At 39.4% G+C, this 19,989-nt stretch overlaps 1 protein-coding gene across 5 annotated transcripts; it reads right to left on the bottom strand.

Moving 5' to 3' along the window:
• Positions 1-1,026: 1,026 nt before the first annotated feature.
• Positions 1,027-18,220, bottom strand: hck (HCK proto-oncogene, Src family tyrosine kinase). 5 transcript variants are annotated; one of them, XM_061767924.1, is made up of 13 exons: positions 18,063-18,220; positions 12,169-12,297; positions 10,756-10,789; positions 9,731-9,824; positions 9,548-9,643; positions 8,137-8,240; positions 7,542-7,691; positions 7,071-7,223; positions 6,795-6,977; positions 5,820-5,896; positions 5,194-5,347; positions 4,549-4,680; positions 1,027-2,960 (listed from the first exon to the last, which is right to left on the bottom strand). In XM_061767924.1, exons 2-13 carry the CDS (start codon positions 12,286-12,288, stop codon positions 2,758-2,760), a joined length of 1,500 nt encoding a protein of 499 aa, XP_061623908.1. In that variant the 5' UTR covers positions 12,289-12,297; positions 18,063-18,220; the 3' UTR covers positions 1,027-2,757. The 5 variants fall into 5 exon arrangements, with proteins under 5 accessions (XP_061623908.1, XP_061623899.1, XP_061623915.1 ...); XM_061767915.1 differs by lacking the exon at positions 18,063-18,220 and adding an exon at positions 14,449-14,538; XM_061767931.1 differs by lacking the exon at positions 18,063-18,220 and adding an exon at positions 12,474-12,491.
• Positions 18,221-19,989: the final 1,769 nt, after the last annotated feature.

Raw genomic sequence — 19,989 nt, 5'->3', positions numbered from 1 at the left:
ATCGGTAATCGGTTATCGTTTTTTTAAAAACACGCTGATCGGTTATCGGCTCCAAAAATCCTGATCATGTAAAGCCTAAACAGAATGCACCTTGATACAAGAGCTGCTAACAGCCACAAGTCACGCCCAGTCACGCCACACTCACGCTCTGACTTGAGCCCACGTTCAAGCTGAAATGTCCCTTTGCTCTTTCACCATTGCTCGCTGACATCACAACCGCCCATCACCAGGCCCACACTAAGAGTTACAGATATTTTACGATAGGAAAGGACAGCACTGTTTAAAATGAATTTGAATCCTCTTTTCCAACACATTCGCGCTGTTCTGTAAGACAGTATTCTTAATACTTTTATGTATACTGGTCTGTACTATTTGTCATTTAAATATAAGCGTTGTTTTTCTTTTTTTTAAATTCTCCTGCATGAAACTCCAGCGTTTCCTCGTCGTCGGTAAACTTCGTCTGTGGCGTGTTGCTTTTACTATTGCTGCTGCAAAGGCCTGTGGGTAACACATAGTATCTCCTTTCTTTTTGTAGAGGTTGGTCAGGAGTAACTAACCTATGCTAAAGTTGGGTCAAAGGTTTCACCGAAGCACCTTTTCTAAGCATTGTTAGAATTTGTACAACCCATTTTTAAAGTACTTCTGGGTGATTTTGCTCTACTTGGGAAAAGAAAGCAAAGTACCAAAGCAAAAACGAGAATCTGAAGACACCAAAAGTCTTTGCAGGCTGTTTAGTCACATGTTAAAATGCAAGAAAGGAAAGGAAATTTACAAAAATCAGTCCTCGAATCCAGAAACGGATACATGGCAAAAACATTATAAATAGGTTGGATCGGTGCACTGGAACTTTACATTTACTTTAGAGCTATAAATGTGTCATATGCATTTGCACTGTTATTGCAATACTGTTACATTGTGGTTTTTATTTACAGTTTGTTATCTAATAAAGTTCATGAAACTAACTGATCCTTCCTTCAACATACGTTAAAATTAGCTCAGATTAAAGGAAGGAATAATTGACAAAAGGGAAATGTATCTTTTATTTAAAAAAAAAAAATTGCATAAAATTATTATTATCAGCTGTGTTTCGCAACCACACAGGAGCTCATGTTTGCCAGTGCACAGACCAAGACTTCAAAGTGTGGAATTCCTGTGTAAGTACTTGACTTTACGTCAATATCCTTTAAAGAAACGATCCTCCTGTCAAGCTCACACTGCAGGGCTCGGTTCTCTTCTCTCTTCTCTGCCATCGGTCTCTCATCAGCTGACTCAAACCTCAGCCACAGCCTCTGCTTCTTCATCTGCTTGATGTTGGTCCTCCATATGTTGTGGTGTCATTCATCGCTGTCTCATTCATTACAGGTGTACTCACAGTCTTTTGTGATTCTCTCTTTTCCTGTCTGGGACAGAGGCAGTCACTGTCACCTGTGACTCGGGTGTAGAAATGGTGCCCAATCTGGATGGGACTGATTCAGTATAGTAGGCTCCTCATATATCAAGAAAAAAACAGTCTAAATGTAACTTCCTGTCCTCATGGCATTACACACCTGGAACAAATAAATGTTTCTTAATATTAAAATATTTTATTTGAAAACATGTTTATGTTTACTGAATCGCCACTAATTAACAAGTAGGGCGATTTAAAAAAAAATCTGGGCTCTTGATTCTATGTATAGAATCAATATAATTAATATTGTCATCCATTGCTTCTTTACAAAAATTCTAAAAAGACCATTGCAAAGTCACATATTATTGTTTAGTATTTCACTTAAAAACTCATTCACTGCCAGCCTTTCCTGTTAACATGGATATTTGACTTCTAAAGCCGTCAATGGCAGTGAATGTGATATTATAATGTGAGCAATTCATTATGGCAGAACTTAACATCTAAATAACTTATTTTTTCAAAGAACAAAATGAAGGCTAATTATATGTGACTGAACTTTCTTTCTTTCCTAAATCAATGACTAAGGAGTAATTACAACATTAAACATTTAGGCATACTTCAAGTACAGAAAAAGAAAACAAAATATACATAGACACAGGAAAAGGCACAAAGAAATGACCACTTAATAAAAATGGTCATAACATTGATCATTTTTAAATCAGTCCTATAATTTGCACATCACATTATAACTCTCACAATGATGCACGGTGTATAAATAAAAGACAAAGCAGTTTGTAAAGTAGGTCTACTTTTCAGTTGATGACTTCTGTCACGCATTCCACAAAGATGGTGGACATGCTGGAGTGAAAACATAATTTTTTTTATATTATTTTTTTACATTTTGTTGTTGTTGCTAATTAAAGAATTACAGAACATAATCACCGTGTTCAGCAGTATGCAGTTGAATGCTGAATAAGTGCTTATTGTTGTACGTTGTAAAATAAACAAAAAGGCCTCATTCTTTCCAAAATTTGGATCTTTGAGGATTCATTACTGTTTTTATCATTCATACTTGCATACAATTTTAACCTAGCAAAAGTATGTGCGCTAATTGTGGTCACAGGCCATTCTGGAGACCTTGGCCTTTGACAACACAAGCTCGGGTAAACAAAAAAAAAAAACAACCAAACAAACAAAAAAAACATTTCCGCTGTTTCAAAGTGGGGCTTCTTTGGAAGAAATTGTGTCCACAGCCTGCTGAGACATCCGGTGATTGAGCGGTACATGGACAGAGGACACGGGAAATTCCTACTATAACGTTTTTATACAAATACTACATCATGAGACTGCACAGAAACAATGGCTGCGAGTCATGGTTGCTGCTGGTACTGGCTTTCTGTGGCTGTGTAAAAATCCTCCAGGACACTCTGCAGGTAATCAAAGGTTGGACGGTCATCTGGTTTGTTCTTCCAACACTCTAGCATGATGTCATAGAGTTCCTTGGGACAACTGTCCTGACGCTGCATCCGGTAGCCCTTCTCCAGGGAACGGATCACCTCTGGGTTGGTCATCCCTGAAAATAAAATCACTTCCATTACTCGTGGGATTTGGTGAATAACCACCTCTTGAGCATTAAAGGGGCTCTAAGTAGATATCCGTGTTTTTGTTTCTAAATACATTCGATATGTTTGAAGTGCTGACAAGCTATATAAAGACTTATACCATTATAGTGCTAGAATTGTTGAGATATAGCTTGAGCATCTTTTTCACCTTTGGAATTTTCCTGATTTTGTGGGCGGGGCTAAGCAGCTAAGTTCTCTTTGTTGTGGTAGTAGTATAATACGGTTGAAAAAAAAATAAAAAATCGCCAACTCAGAACCAATCCAACCACAATGTAATGACACCTTGAAGATGACCAACACAAAACTCACGCGATCACAATGAAGATTAGAAGCTGTTTTGTGTGTGTGTTTTTCTTAATCGATATCTACAATTTAGATCAGCCCTGTTGTATGACACATTCCTCTTCTTTCCTACACTGTGCACTCTGTGTATACATGCAGCTGGCACAGCTTTCGCTATCTGAGGCATGGTTTGTAATGAAGTTCACGTGACATTTCGTGAAACAAATTTGTGAGTCAAAACAGACTTTACAAGTGAACATCAATTTTCAGCTCACCATTTTGCGTTCTGTGCTGCAAATCAATTGATGCAACTTGATCAATGGTCAAACTTAATTTCTTTCCCATTTGGAACGCCTCAAGGCTCTCTCGTCTCTAAACAAATTAAGTCCAGTTTGTTTGGAACCGCACCAAAACCAGAACCAGTTGATTTGATGACGCATATTAGAGTTCGGTTACTATGTTCACACTCCGAGACCAGTTGAACTGCACTAAAGGGTGCTAGTGTGGGTTTGATACTAATCTCTAGAACTTGGCCCAGCACAATAATACTGTGAAATTAAAATAAAATCCCTCTCGAATGTGTATGATTCGATCATTTCAAAACCATTCAGACATGTTTTTCTGATACAATATCTGTGGAATGGACGAATATGACGTTTAGTCTTGAGGTTGACGCTGCTGACATACAATATTTGTCTTAAGACTCTAATCATTGATTTCCAGAGAGCTTTAGAAATACAGCCAATCCCTCTTAAGTGCAGTGGATACGTTCCAGACCCACCCGCAATATAGAGAGACCATATAAACATTTCATTTGTTCTGTGGTTAAACCTCTACCCCACTCGTTAAACACATTGAAACTTTAAACAAACTTTTTAAACACATTATAAACATATTAGCAATTAGCCAAAATGAGTCATTATTAAATGTCAAGGAAATAGTAAACATATTGTAGTGTCTGTGTTAGACACAAGCATGCGACTTCGAGGCAGGGCATGGTGGGTTGACGTGTGACGTCTGCGAATCTGTTTGTGAGTGCCTGGCAGCGAGCTGTGGCCAACAGCTGCTTCTGCATGAGTTTGCAGTACTGTTCTCCCGTTGTTCCATAAAAGGCTGTGGCTCTCCTTTCCCGCATGCAAAAGCATCATAGTGAGTACATGTATACTACTGCAAAAAAAAAAACACTGCAAAAGAGTCACTTCAAGATATCCTGTATAGTGGTGGCACTTAATACTGCATCAATGGTGAAGTTGTTACCTGGGTACGGTGTGCGTCCATAACTGATGATCTCCGTCAGCAAAATACCAAAAGACCAGACGTCCGACTTAATAGTGAAACAGCCATAGTTAATGGCTTCAGGGGCTGTCCATTTAATGGGGAATCTTGCTCCTGGAGAATCACAAAAATAGTATTCAAACTTGTAATCCACACATCTTTTCATACATTCATGGTAAACCTCAGAGTCAGGATCAGCCATTTCGCAAATCTCTCTCTTCCTTAAAAAAGAGTAATCCTGGCTGCCACTGGAAGGTCATTAGTTCTTCTGGATTCCTAGCTAGTTGAAGAAAAAAAATAAATAAATAATAATAATACTGTGGAGGCACGGTGAACAACTGGTTAGCACATGTGCCTCACAGTTTTCTCCGGGCACTCCGGTTTCCGCCCACATCTCAAAAACACGCGTGCTAGGTTGATCGAAGACTCTAAATTTCCCATAGGTGTGAATGTGAGTGCGAATGGTTGTTTGTTTCTATGTGCCCTGCGATTGGCTGGCGACCAGTTCAGGGTGTACCCCGCCTCTCGCCCAAAGATAGCTGGGATAAGCTCCAGCAAACTCGCGACCCTAGTGAGGAGAAGCGGAACGGAAGATGAATGAATGAATAATACTGTAGTATGTCCAACCTTCCCTTGCTGTGTATTCGTTGTCTTCAATGACGCGGGCGAGGCCAAAGTCGGCAATTTTGCAGACTAAAGCCTTATTGACCAGGATGTTGGCGGCCCTCAAGTCCCGGTGGATGTAGTTCCTCTGCTCAATGTAGGCCATGCCCTCTGCAATCTAGAAATAAACAACTCACAGTAAAAGAGTAAGTAAAGAATCCCGAGGCATAGTTGTGACAAAAAGGATCGCAATGGAAAATCATTAACTCCTGTGCATCAAGCAGAACAATGCAATTCACGTAACTACTCAACACATGATTTTTTTTGTTGCAATTTCTGTTGGCATACTTTTGTAAACTATGAAGGAGTATGAGGAGCAAAATATTGTGAGAATAAAATGTAGAATGATCAGAATAAAGTCCTAATTTTTAAAAAATTGTAGTTTGAGGTTGTTGTTTTTTTTCAGTGTGACCTTAATACTCAATATTAGCAATGGTGGGGAAAGCCCTGTTGGTGCTTTACTTTCGGCTCATTTTATGCATGATTCAACTAATGGGATACATCCCATATGCACATTGCAACATGACCTCTAGATATGCTCTAATTACAGTTGACGGCGGAATCTCTAAATGTGACTGAGAGACTCTCACCTGGGCAGAGAAGTCGATGAGCTTGGGAAGTGGGATGCGATTGCCTTCATCACTCTTTAGGAAGTCTAATAAACTACCTGTATGCACAAGTATGAGCAAACATGTAAAGGGAAATGCATGCAAACTGGGATTTACATGCTCAATTTGCATCTTTGTCTTCTTCTGGTAAATTCACATTTTTTTGAAAGGGCCCCATCTGTCCATTCCATGAGCAAGACTGCTTAGACGGAGCTACAAACACACATTTGTCACTCCCACTTTTGTTATTGTTCAATAGTAGTTCAATCTCGTTGGAGCGGTGTGATCTACTAATGTTTTATAAAACTAGGAAGTTGAACATTTCTGACCTTTTGACTAAAAGCATACAATGGAACATCACTCACATTTGGGGTACACGAGATAGAAGCCAGGAAATTTACATTGCAATGAAGAAATCTGACAGCACAATGGCATTGTCCACAGTAAGTGTAGAACTTTAATGACAATATAATTTCAACTATATTTATCTGTAGCCCTTCGTTATCCTAAACACCAGCCTTTATCACGTGTTCTGCAAGGATATCAGTAACGATATGTTGCTTTTCTCACTCTGCCTAAGGAACAAAAAAATAATAATAATGGAACATACTACCAAAAAATATTTGGTTTGTTGTCAGCATATCTGCTAATTTTAAGCATAATCGACTACATAATGCACCGCTAATGTTAAATGACACGCTTATTTAAGGTGGTGTGAGGTCACAGCTCACAAGTTCCCAATGGGATATTTCCTATTACTCAGCAGTCTAGAATCCATCACAAATGCTATTCTGGTTGAGTATTGAGAAGACGCTACATGGTGGACATCATGTACAAATTTGTTACAAATGCTACAATCAATGTAGCATTTGTAACCGATGTCATTTACAAGAGTTCTCTGCTTGGGTTGAAAGGACGGATAAAACCGCGTTTTAGTGTCATAAGATGTAGACGTACCTTTTTCCATTAATTCGGTGATAATATAAATGGGCTCCTCCTTGGTGACCACAGCATTGAGGCGGACCAGTTTGTCGTGCTGTAAAGTCTTCATCAGGTTGGCCTCAGCCATGAAGGCTTCAACTGACATACTTCCAGGTTTCATGGTCTTCACTGCTACCTTGGTGTGTTTGTTGTATGTAGCTGAACACAAAGCATTTCAAGTAAGACATCAAAGTACTACCCTCCTACAGACATCACGAGCAGAGTGGAAAAAGTTGCTCGATTGTTTTGTACCCAGCCAGACTTCTCCAAATTGGCCAGCACCAAGTCTCTTCTCCAGCTTCAGTGACGACCTTGGGATCTCCCAGGCGTCTTTCTCCCAGGGCTTCTCAGGTTTAGGACTCAGGCAAGGGTTGCTCAGGGTTTGGCAAAGGCCATCGCCCTGCTCTGGAGGGAAAAAGAAATAGTTAGAGTTTGATGATCTGAGGGAATGTCTCTTTTTATTTTTTATTGTAAACTAAAAGATACCTCAACGTCGAAAGTTTTGTAGTTAAGGTCAGATGAGACTAAATTTAGCATGCCGAAGTACAATGGATATTGTAACCACAATATGACTTATGTACATTCAAGGGCTTAAGAATGAATCGCGCTATTGTTGTCCTGATTTTACAAATATGACAAATACACAGGACTATATCGATGGTTGATGCGTTTAGCTTTAGTTCCTGAAGCTTAAAAGCTTGCTCGGCCCCAAGTCGCACTCACTCTTGTAATGCTTGACCATGTCCTGCAGGGTGCTGAATGTGATCCGGGGAGAGATGTAGAATCCTCCGTTGTCCAGCATACGGATCTTATAATGTTTAACGGTGTCACCAGACGGGCCGTCACTGTCCCTGACGGACAGAGAGAAGCTTCCTGTGATCACGGAGAATGAAGGAAATAGCTGTTACTGTGACAAGCGTGGCATTTTCAATGCTAATGCTAATATTTTTCAGCAGTGCCTTGCCTGCTTCCCTGCACTAGTGTCCACCTGCCGCTTAAAACAAGACATTTTGTCCCTAAAATAAGTGTAAAAAAAAAAAATCGGACAATGGAACTAGTATGAATTGCCTTGATAAGATTCTTAAAATAGGATTTTGTATCGTAAAAAAAAAGTCTTTTTGTCTTGTTGAAACTTTCGAAAAAAAGTCAAAACGGTCTTAAAATAAGTACGGTAAAGATGTTTTCACGAGAAATAAGATACATTGATTTGAGTGAATTGATTGATTAATTTGCACAATTTAGTCCCAAAACAAATTGGGATATTTTTGCTTTAGTGGAAGTCTGGTTCTCTACTAAGTTTCGAATATGGTTGACTCACCCTTGTTGGTCTCGCTGTCTCGGATCATGAACGATCCAACTTTGTTCCCGGGGGCCAGCAGCTGCCTCTCGGCATCTCTGCGGCTCACGCCCTTAAAGAACCACCTCAACAACAGGAAACAGCCATTAGAGCAGAAACCACATCTCCGTCCAAATCGAGGTTCTCCTTCCTTTCGAGCTGTTTTATTTTACTGCCATACTAAATTCATCAAATAAAATCAAGTCACATTTGAGCTTCACATTCGTGAAACACGCAGCTCAATACAGACCAAGAAAAATATTAGTATATTTTGGTGATTTTGCCTTTATTCACCAATAAATATTGGGATTGAGTGACACAAGCCACTATTTGTAATACAAATAGCAAAACAAATAGCACATTATGATTCCATTACCAGTCATAGATGCTCATGAACTAATATAGCCCCGCCATGTTTAATGTTGTTAATCAGGGTTTGTTGTAAACTGTGTATTTATATATTCACGAAGTTAATCTATTATTTGTCACTTTTGAGTCGTAATTGGTGTATTATAACGCATTTAACTTTGGTTTTGAGCTTTTAAGAGGACTGGGGCAAATACACATAGACAGTGGTAAACGTGCATTTGTTAAGTGACAAAGACGTGCTTAAGTTAATAAGACTCTTGGCAATTTTAGCAGCAAAGATGTGTCCACTAATACTACAGGCCAGAAAAGTTGCACCTTGCGCTGTAAAAAATGTTAGTCTCTCTTATTAAAATTGATTTGTAGACATTTCAATGCACGTTTAGTTACTCCTCTTGCCAGTCTGCCAGTTATACAGTGTCAATTTGTCAATGTCTACGTTCAATGTCCGCTTCAGAGGGAGGGAAAGTCAGTATTGGAGATGTGTTAAATGAACCTTTTAACCGTACAAAAATATGTGATCTCAAAGCAAGAGGCACGTATTACTGTACAAGCGAAATCCAATTTACTGTCCTCCTCTGTCAAAGCCCTCTGTGACTTTTGCATTTTTCACACAGTCAACAGAATGTCCAACACACCCTCCAAAAATGACTCGCTGGGTGAGCAATATAAGACGGCAGTCACCCATATGTCAAGGTTTCGGTTTCGGGGGACAATCACTTTCTTTTTTATTGAATTAGAATAAGGGCATTGTTAAGACTAAAACTAAAACATTTGAGTCATTTCAGCTCAAATACATTATTGCATTCAAATACTGACCTGAATGAGTACGCTTGAATTTCTTGACTAGTGCAGCCAACCTTAAATCTATGCGCAATGTACTTGGATTTTTACGTGGAGATGTTACCGCGCCTCAGAGTGCACGCCATTGTGCATTCTACTGATTTGGAGGTGTAGCATTGTAATGATTTTGAGGTTGCTATTTTAAGGTCACAGTGTTGCTTTAAATGTGCGCGAGTCTACTTACTCCTCAGCCTCCAGGGTATCTTTAGCAACATAATTGCTGGGGATGAAGCCTTCTTGACCTGTACTGATCGACTTTGCTCGCCACCACTCCCCTGATCTACGGATGATATTTATTGAGATGAAATTCATTTCTGTCAGCCAGTGCCCCAAAGAAAACACGTGTCACTGATGACTCTCTACTCACTCCTCCAAAATTCGAAGTTTGTCTCCCTTCTTGAAGCCCAGGTCTCCATCATGAATGGCATCATAATCGTACAGTGCTATAGCAATGTTGTCTCCTGCACCAACAGGGGAGAAGAATTGAAATTCATCGTCAAATGTGTATATTTAAGAGCGCATGGAAGAATAGCCACCCTTAGATTTGCTTCATTGCAATCTCCATACATGTCGCCCCCAGGTCGATTTATTAAATTGCTTTGAGAAAAGAACTTGTGCTGAAGTATTCAGTGTGAATTAGTGTAATTAGCAACAGTAGGAACCTGCCTCTGTTCATCATAAATGGAAAGGGAACCTATTTAGCATCAGTGTTGTGGTAGTATGCTGTCTTTTTGGTCTGAAATGTTGATGCTGTCTGAAATCATTACGACAAGAACTGAACAGACTCAATAAGCTTCAATAAGATTCAGACAAGAAGAAGATACAGTAGAAGTTACCGAACGTAAAAGAATTCCCACTTCAGTACTCACATTAGTTACAGCACTGGTGTCAAACTCAAAGCCCGGGGGCCAGATCCGGCCCACCACATCGTTTTATGTGGACCGCCAAAGCAAATCATGTGCATCAAGTTCCATGATGATTCTTGCTAAAATATGCACCAAAACTTCAAATTGTCATGTGTAATAAATAACGTTCAAACACCGCAAGCATTTTTGTTACCAAACCACTTCATGCAGTAACTGAACAAACCATTATCCTTGACTTTTGATTTCAAAAGTAGTTATCCATCAATCTGTTGTGTATATGTAATTATATGATGAGGCGATGAAACACTTAATATGATTTCACAGTCAATACTGAGGGTAACCGTAACTACAATGTGGCTCACGACAAAAAGGTTCCACTGTACTCGTGTTAGGCACTTGACCATACTCTCTAATTTTTACTCAACGTTTTTGTGCCAAGGACTGTTACGCAATGATAGACAGAAGATGCAAATACCGAGGGTGGCAATAAGGCAGAGGAAGTCTGTAAAGAGAGATTGGGACGAACCGTCTGTTATGTTTGCACTGGATGGTATTTTGGCCTGTGGACAAACAAAAAGAAAGAGACAAATCAAACCAAAGGGTGGATTCGAACAACATTTTGTTCCACAGTTTTTCACTTGCTAAGTATATAAAAAAAAGCGACCAGGAAGCAAAAGAAGCTGTGTGTGCTATCGTGGTGCATTTGCAGGTTGACTGATCTTAGATATTGCTTAACAGGGACGTTTTAATCACGCATCTCCTGCCTTCTTGATGCTCTGCTTCTGTTTTCATCACTTCTTCTTTCTTCACTTTGGTTGAAAGACAGGAAGCGATGGCCAGAGGAAGCACACTTGATAGATAGCAGCAGCACTGCACTGCTACCCGTGACACACATTCAGGTCTGTCCAATATGCAAATTCCCAACATGCAACGCTAGACATAAATATAGCCATTCTTAAAATTTCAACACGACGAGCAATATTCATACAAACTAACTTTTTTTGGGTCATAAAAAGCAGGATTAAGGGTCAAAGTGGGGAAATTCCCATCGGTATCAAAAAGGGCTGTATCTTGACAATTCTGGAGGGAAGTTGGAAGTTAACCAACTATTGTCCAATTTCTAAACTGACACTCTCTGTTGCTCTGTCATAGGAAAAGAAAGCAAATGCTATTAGATGAAATTATATATACGTATATAATAGAATACACCGTAGATTTATAAAGACAGCGACTGATAAAGAAGATACGTACATTTAAAGTCGAAGTATGTAACTTCTTTCGCCCCCGAGACTGGAATTCTGCATTGCAACAACAGAGTCGTCGCTTCGATATGTCGTCGTAGGCCTCCCCACCCCTCCGCCACCGTGTGATTGTACAATATTTTGATTCTGTTTTGAAGGACAGCCGGTGGGGGGGAAAAAAAAGATGGATTCTTCAGAAGAGGTACAGGTAATTTTTCCCTCATGTTGCTGCGTTTTGTGCATGTTTGGTGGTGAACCGCCCATCGCAAGGTAAGACACGTTATTTCCGGTCCGTGGTTTCCGCGAGGCCGTTTGTGGTGCAGCAGCAAGCACGGAGCAGGGGAATGTCGACGTGAAGTATAAAAGACGAAATACTGAAAATATGTTAAAGGAGCTGGTAGGCTTAATCAGCATTGTGTCATCTCCTCTCGTAGTGGCTTGGCTGAAAATGACTTCTTTTTAGGAACAAAAAAAGTTACATACTTAGCTTTAAAATATAACAACTTGACGGTGAGAACCACTGACTGTCCTTGAATGGATTGTTACAGTTACAGGGACCAACAATGTCGTCGTCTGTATAGCGTAAGCATATATTACGCATGCCGTGTGAGTTGGAATTGTAAAAAGTAGAATCTTTTGAATGGATCACTTTCCTTATTGTTAGATTTGACTACATTCCTATCAAAGTGATTGCTTACAGCTTTGGAATTTCCTGCTGTGGGATCTTTGACGTAGTGGGTTGTCAGTGCACTTTTCTGCCCCTCGCCGCTCCCTTTCCGAAGATGCTCCCGGCCCTTCTTTGAGCACACACAGCCCATGGTGCTGTCCTGGTGGAGGAGGAGAGCAGAAGAGGCACAGCTTTGAGATCCCATAAAAGATCCTCCTATGCATGGCTTTACATTGATTTTAATTTATTGTTAGTATCATATAATATAATATATATAACATATAATATATATATATATACGGCACGGTGGCCGACTGGTTAGAGCGTCAGCCTCACAGTTCTGAGGTGCGGGGTTCAATCCCCGTCCCCGCCTGTGTGGAGTTTGCATGTTCTCCCCGTGCCTGCGTGGGTTTTCTCCGGGCACTCCGGTTTCCTCCCACATCCCAAAAACATGCATTAATTGGAGACTCTAAATTGCCCGTAGGCATGACTGTGAGTGCGAATGGTTGTTAGTTTCTATGTGCCCTGCGATTGGCTGGCAACCAGTTCAGGGTGTACCCCGCCTCCTGCCCGATGACAGCTGGGATAGGCTCCAGCACGCCCGCGACCCTAGTGAGGAGAAGCGGCTCAGAAAATGGATGGATGGATGGATATATATATATATAGTAAATTGCATAAGGTCAATGATATGTTTAGTACTAAAATGGTCAGCTGATATTTTAAAATAGATGTAGGGTAATTAAAAAAATTCTATTCAAATATTCTTTTTTTTTTTTTTATTTCACTACCAGCAGCGGTGAACGTATTTTTGAACATGTATTACTTGATTGTTAAACTATTACTTGAGAGCGTAACATACAGCAACTACATAGCACCATCTCGGACTGGAGCATTCGTTGAGCTCCATAAGAGCAAATACATACAGCAGGCTGCTCTGTGTGATATTTTTCTTTTCATATCGTGTATGTGTTGGCGATGTGTCTAAAATGTGACTGGGAGGCATGCAACCCGAATGTCACAGGATATGATATGGAGAGGACAAATAGTCCTTTTGACATCTATGCAGTCAGCTGACTGACCATGCCAAATGTGTAACGCGGTTGGCTTGACATTTTCATTGACTACGGCTGTGTAAGAGCAGAGCCAATCTGCTCGGATACAGTTGTCATACACGTTCTTGCGTACAACCACGGCTTGACATTAACACCCGCCGACCCGTTAAATACAAGTAAGTAACACCGTCACACCTATTGAGCCATCTTGGCAGGTGGAATAAGAGGAAACCTGATGAGACGAAGGAGGAGAGATAGAAAAGAAAGCTATTTTGAATGAAAAGTAGAAGGCAGGTTGAGAATGACTCATGTATGACCCAGGAGACGGGTCATGGAGAAAGTCATGTCACATATTGTCTGTATATGTGCGCCAGAAATAAGATGAATGGCTTCTCTTTTGTGGTCGGGACGAGCAGCTTAATAGTTGAAACAATGAAGGACCATGAAACGTCCTTTGTTCATAAGTGATGGATCGTGACGAAGCGGCCAAAATGACGGGTTCATTACAGGACAGCGTGACGTCTCTGGCACTCATCAAGTCGACTGAGTTTGACAAGCTGGGAATGCAACTTCTGAAACGTCTGCATGCTTTGAAGAAGAAAGGTCGACTTTTCACGGACTACGTGCGGCTGTACACTAAGTATTATGTTAAATGTGTATTATTCGTGTGTTAATTAAATGTAGAGTCTGAAGGTTTTTGCCCAAAAGATGAATACTTGCTAATGTTGTGTTTACAAACTGCAACGAACTCTCCCTTTTGTAGTTTGTGAGAAGGCCTAAAGGTTATTATGAACATGATATTCAATTTGTGTTGTGTCCAGGCTGGATGAGACAAAAGGCTAGATAGTTGGAAGTTCATCTTTTATATAGCTGAGGCTGAAAGGAAAAAACAATGGAAAGATGCTTTTTAAAGAATCATATTTTTATATAAAAGGAGCACAACTATACATGCAACTTAATTAGAGTTGAATACTTGATAATGACCTGTAATCTTGATGAGAGTGAGCACAGGGGTTATTTGCACTTAAAAACAATTACATTTGGTAAATGTAAGTTTAACTTCAGCACACCATAGCGTTAATTATATTTACCTGCATTACGTGAAACGTCACGTGACCAAACCTGAAAAACAGATTAGCAGACTTCCTGTGTATGCTCGATAACTAGCATAACTATGTGCTGATGACATGATGGTTTGAACCCAAAGATTAAATACACGTGTATCATTTATTTATTCAAATACGATATGATAATGTTACCATGTTAACAACTGCCGTTGGGCTCCGCCAGTCACCGAAACCAGAAGGAAGTTCTTCGAGCTGTTGTTGGTTGCACATAACCCCTGTTACCTAACAACAAAATGGTGGCTACTGAAAATGCTGAGGGGCTAGTAACTCTTGGAAACCACTAGCCACAGTGGCAGAGGGCCCAGGGTTATTCGTTATATAGAATAGTATAATATAGAGTATAATAATATAAAATAATATAGTAATATAGAATTTACTCAAGTTGTGTTCTACCATTGTGTGTTTTCTCTTTCTTATCTTTAGATCTTCTTGCACAGTGTCTGACTACTGTCGTTAGCTAGCATTTCCTTCACTGTTCATTCAGTAATTTGCTGGTAAATATATAAATCATTAACCCTTTAACTGCCCATTCACCCCTGTGGTTTGGCACATTTTGGGTCCCAAATGAGAGGAGTGCCTAACTTAACTCCAACTGGTTCAGCCATCTCTACCCCTTGGCTGAGATACATTATGTGAAAACAAATCCACTAGAGGGCCCTGTGTCTTCAGATAGCATGATTCTTCATCATCCATCCAACCAGGAAGTCGGAAACACAAAAATCATTCCAGACGTGGACTGTTTATGGTAAAACTTTGAAAGATAGAAAGATTTTTTTTTTGACATACAGTATGCTAGTATTTGAGACCTTATTAAACAGAAGTATATCACTTAATACAACAACAACAACAAAAATGGAATTAAGTGATTCACTGCCAGCCTTCCCAGTTAACATGGATATTTGACTTCTAAACCCGTCGATGGCAGTGAATGTGTTAAATGACTAATATCTTTTTTTTAAATGTGTACAACCAAATGGCAAATTATGTTGCTTTATTGTAAGTGTCAGAAATTAAGCTAATTAAATTGCAAATATGCGATTGGCTGGCAACCAGTTCAGGGTGTACCCCGCCTCCTGCCCGATGATAGCTGGGATAGGCTCCAGCGCTCCCGCGACCCTTGTGAGGAGAAGCGGCTCAGAGAATGGATGGATGGATGGATGGATAATTGCAAATATATTGTTTGCTATGAAATCAAAACTTATTTTCACCCATTGCTGTAAATATTAAAGAACTCCTCTACAAGTCACTTATGTCACTTTGTGAGTTGATATATGGTAAAAAAAAAAAAAAAAAATCTCCAATGTAAAATAAATATAGGGAAATAAAATTTTCCCTGTCCCTGTTATATTACATTATTATATGACCATCGTTGTTAGAGGTGTTTAATTAAACATGTCATTTTAACTTGTTCTACCACTACTGGATGGACCCTAAAATCTTCCACGGTGTAAGGCCACTGCACTCTTCTGGCCCTCGTAACCTCAAAAGCGTCATGACTCTGATAGTCAGCTTTTGGCAGAAGGTACAATTGACCAGTTTATCCACCTGTTGCCATTCATACAACAGATGAAGTCATGGCTTCCTGCGAGTACATCATCTGGTGTGAAATTTTCCAGATGTCAAATATAAGCCTTGGCGCCAAAAAAGCTCGGAAACACTGGTTATGTCTAACTGAACGTCTCTCGTTCCACGACGTTCTCCTTTCTGTGTCCGAATCAAAGTGCTTGTTGAAAACTCACGGGCATGTCCCTTCCTTCTGCAGATAGCAACAGCTAGCGACCTTCATATTTGTATGGAGGCTGATTGTACATTGCACATTGTCCCAGTTTAGCTGTGCGTAAATGCAACTGCCATTGATCTCAGCATTGTAAAACAGGTACAATTCACACAGAAGCTTTTAGTAAACTGGAACGGAATTATTGAATCAAAGGCAGATGGGGTTTTAATAAGCAAACTAGCTGTTAAAAACCTATTTGACTTGCTTCAAATCGATAATTTGTTCAACACGAGCCAAAGTGTAGTACTGCAGCACAGCTAACATGTTTACCCGCTCATGTGTTTGTGTCGCTTTGTGGTCATTCAGGACCACAAACTTGTAACCTTTGGAGCAAATAGATCTGGCTCAGCTTGCCAACTACGGCACGTAGTTAGAATTGACAAAATGTGCTCAACCAGTTGCGGAATTAGGCAGAACCTTCACATGTTGAATGCATGCAAGCGACTGATTTTAATATTTGATCCATAACTTTAAGATACGATCTTCTGCTTTCATTTAGACCATTTTTGTTTCTAGCTGCAATACAAACACACAAGGAAGAAGATCCACCTGTTCTCATCATCCTACGTGGCCATCGCCATCAATTCATCGATTCATTGTTTTTTGAGGGATGCAAGGCACTCGTCGCCTGGTACAAATTGCCTTATGTTAGTGCGGCCTAAATATTTCTATTGATGTTTAGGAAAGTGTTTTTTTTTTTTTTTATGGAGCCAGAACATGGCAAATAGGTTTAGGCAATGAATAATGTGATCTGTGCGCACTTTAAAAAAAAAAAAAAAAAAAAAAAAAGATTGAATTGGGGTAGATACTCGTGATTTCTTCTTATATATGGTACAACGTGTGTATGCTGAAACGCTGACTGTTTTGAAATAGTGCCAAAATATAGCACGTTTTGTGGGAACTCCGTGTTTCTGCCAGAGTGCCTGCGGTGAATGATCATGTTGGGAAATGGTTTCAAATGAGCTCGACCCGGGAAGTGGAAAAGTCCGAAAAGCGGACCGTTCAGGTGAAGAAAGTCACAGTGTGAGAGATTAGATGGACTTTAAATGAGTCCGTATATGATATATGTATATATATATATATATATATATATTCTAATTTCTGTGAATGAGGAAATGAAAAAAAACGGTTGCTTATTACTATTAATACAGAGGTTGTTATAGATTCTGTTTGCGGATAAGCGGAACGGAAGATGAATGAATTCATTGTTGTTCATATTGTTCACAACAAATTTAGCCAGAAATCAGAAGTCATGAAAAATCATAGCGCGTAAATATTACAGACTTTTGCAATGTGTTATATGGAACACATAAGAAGGAAGGTCGACTACTGGACAGTTCAGTAGTCATTAGTTGTCTTGATGTGCTAAAATGTAGAATCAACCATGAAGTGTGGCGTTTACATTTTCAGGTTATGGAAAAAAACTTCAGTTTGCAGTGTCGAGAATTCAACAATGACCTTTGCCTATTGAAGAATAGTTTTCGCAGCACACAGAGGATATATCCCAATTTAAATACATATATTTTCAACGTTGAATCCTTCAAGGATTCAAATGTGTCTGAGAGGGATACTAGTGCATTTATGCAGAACTATGGCTTCCTACTGGATGACATATTTATTCGGCCCTGACTACACGTGAGAACAGTGAAAAAACACTCAAGACTCTGAAGTGGAACAGAAAATCTACTTTAGCCTCAACGGACTACGAACAATTTAGACTGAATATTCTGAAACTTTTATGAAATAGAATTGTTATAAAATGCAGTAACGCCAATCGGGTAACATCTAGTGTTATCACTTGAAAATCCTAATTATGAATCCACTCAATGTGCTATTGTTAGTGATGCAAGAATGTTTCTAATTTGATTTCTTTTTTGGGACTCAACAGTGACGTCGCAAAAAATAAAAAATAAAAAACAAAATAAAATTAAAAAAAATACAAAAAAAGAAAAAAAAGAAAAAGACTCACCGCCGCTTCAGACGACGACTTGAACGAGATTGCGATACTTCTGTCATAAAATATTCCTCATTTCGTGGCAGAAGCGTCCATTTTTCGCGAGTGTGCTCGGGAAATGAGGAGCGCGACTTCGGACGAGGAAGTTGCGCGTGCGCTGCTGAGTTTGAGCGAAAAAAAAAAAAAGGGGAACCAACCGTGCATGCGGCCACCTCTCCGAATGTGCCACACTTTGACACGTGTCTGCTTTCGTTAGATTGCTCTATTTAAAAAAATAATACCAAATTAAAAAAAAATAAAATGCGCTTCTACTTGTATTGAAAACACCATTCCTTTTGCAAAATATACAAAGTTGAGCTCAGTGGCTTTAAATGTTTGGAATTTTGATGTGTTCTAGCCGCAAGAGGTCGCTACAGAGCATGATCCTTTTCCATCTAATCTTCCTGCGCTCTGTCCTCAAGTCTTCCCTCATGATATTGTATAAAGGTACATCTCAATGAATTAGAATACATGGTCGAAAAGCCCATTTATTTCACTACTCATACAGATTCATTAAACACTATTCAGTGGGCAAATTATTGCCTCATTTCTACATTAAAAAATCATTTTCGTAGTTTGCTTGGGTTGGCTTGACAATTTCTTTACAATGAATTTTACAAAACTTAATGTCTAACCTGCAAGTAGCGCAGTGATTTTCAAATTTGTTTTGAATTCAACGACAACAAAAGTCACCTGCTTGCCTGAGGTGATGAAATACTGATTGTATTCTCTAATATTTACTGTATATTTTGATGCCATTTGTGAAAAAAAAAAGAACAAAAATAATGGACGAATACAAGCATGATCAGGTCTAAAAAAAAAAAAAAAGATGAAATGTTTTAAGTTTACATGCATTTGCACCAGAGACGTGAGTTCGTAAATTATTATAGGAGATTTAAATTGATAGTTTAGACTGTAAACCTAGTAAAAATAAATAAATAAATAAATAAATAAATAAAAAATAAATCTTAACTTTAACTGCATATTTTATGAAGCATACATTTGAAATAAACTATTGAATGAATTGAGTATTTGCATGGTTGGACTTCTTCTTTTCAAAACGATGCCTCGACAGCTATCTCTGGGGTCAGTCTGCTGTGTGCGCGTGTGCGTGTGTGCGTGCATCACCAACGACATATGAGAGAAATCCAGCAGCTCTCAAGCATAATCCTTAATCAGCAGCCAGGATTAGAAATTCCCCTGAAACCCGGCGGAGGGGGGATGGGGGATGACGGAGATGTGGGTGAAAGGGGGATGAGGATACAAATGAAATGAGATGAGCGAAGTGGAGAGGAAGGGGGGAAGCAGTGAAAGGTAGAATTTAAGAGTTTTCAAATTGTGGGAAGATAATAGAAGACGAGTCAAGGGATAAAGAATTGAAGGCCTGCAGCTGTGTTCGCCACTGCCGATGACCTCCTGTTCCCTCCACCGCAATGAGTTTGTTCAATCAATGCTGACCACAGTCAACAACACGACAATTTCTTCGTCTTATGACGAGTACTTGCATTAAGAGTGATAGTAGCAGTACATAACAATCGCCACCACATATGAAATCTTGCAAGCATTCAATTGTGGGTGTAGAATTGTACTTTGCTTTTCGGAACACCCAAAAATATTAACCACTGCTCCAAAGTACTGTATTATCTCTGCATCCCGTTTTTTGGCTTTTTCTTTAGCTTTGTGTGACTTTTTTTTTTTTTTTTTTGCCACATCTATTTCAAAAAAGAAAAGAATGTGAAAACACCAGCTGTTTTGTAAAATAAAGCCGACTCACCTTCCAAGCAGGAAGACTCCAGCCTCATCACTTGTTATTTTCATCTTTGAGTGGTTAACTTCCTTTTACACTTGTGTGACAATTACGCAAAGTGAGATGCGTGAGGAGCCTACACAATTGGAATCGCCT

The sequence above is a fragment of the Phyllopteryx taeniolatus genome, chromosome 1 (assembly GCF_024500385.1).
Source record: "Phyllopteryx taeniolatus isolate TA_2022b chromosome 1, UOR_Ptae_1.2, whole genome shotgun sequence".
In the NCBI taxonomy this organism is placed as follows: Eukaryota; Metazoa; Chordata; class Actinopteri; order Syngnathiformes; family Syngnathidae; genus Phyllopteryx; species Phyllopteryx taeniolatus.
This window is presented reverse-complemented; position numbering and strand designations above follow the sequence as displayed.

Excerpts from the sequence above, each read along its gene's own strand:
- hck (XM_061767915.1), bottom strand. The coding sequence starts at position 14,526 with ATGTGCAACCAACAACAGCTCGAAGAACTTCCTTCTGGTTTCGGTGAC. Across the intron at positions 6,978-7,070 it reads ATTTGGAGAAGTCTGGCTGG|CTACATACAACAAACACACC; the intron begins GTACAAAACAAT and ends CTTTGTGTTCAG. Across the intron at positions 4,681-5,193 it reads CGAATACACAGCAAGGGAAG|GAGCAAGATTCCCCATTAAA; the intron begins GTTGGACATACT and ends GTGATTCTCCAG.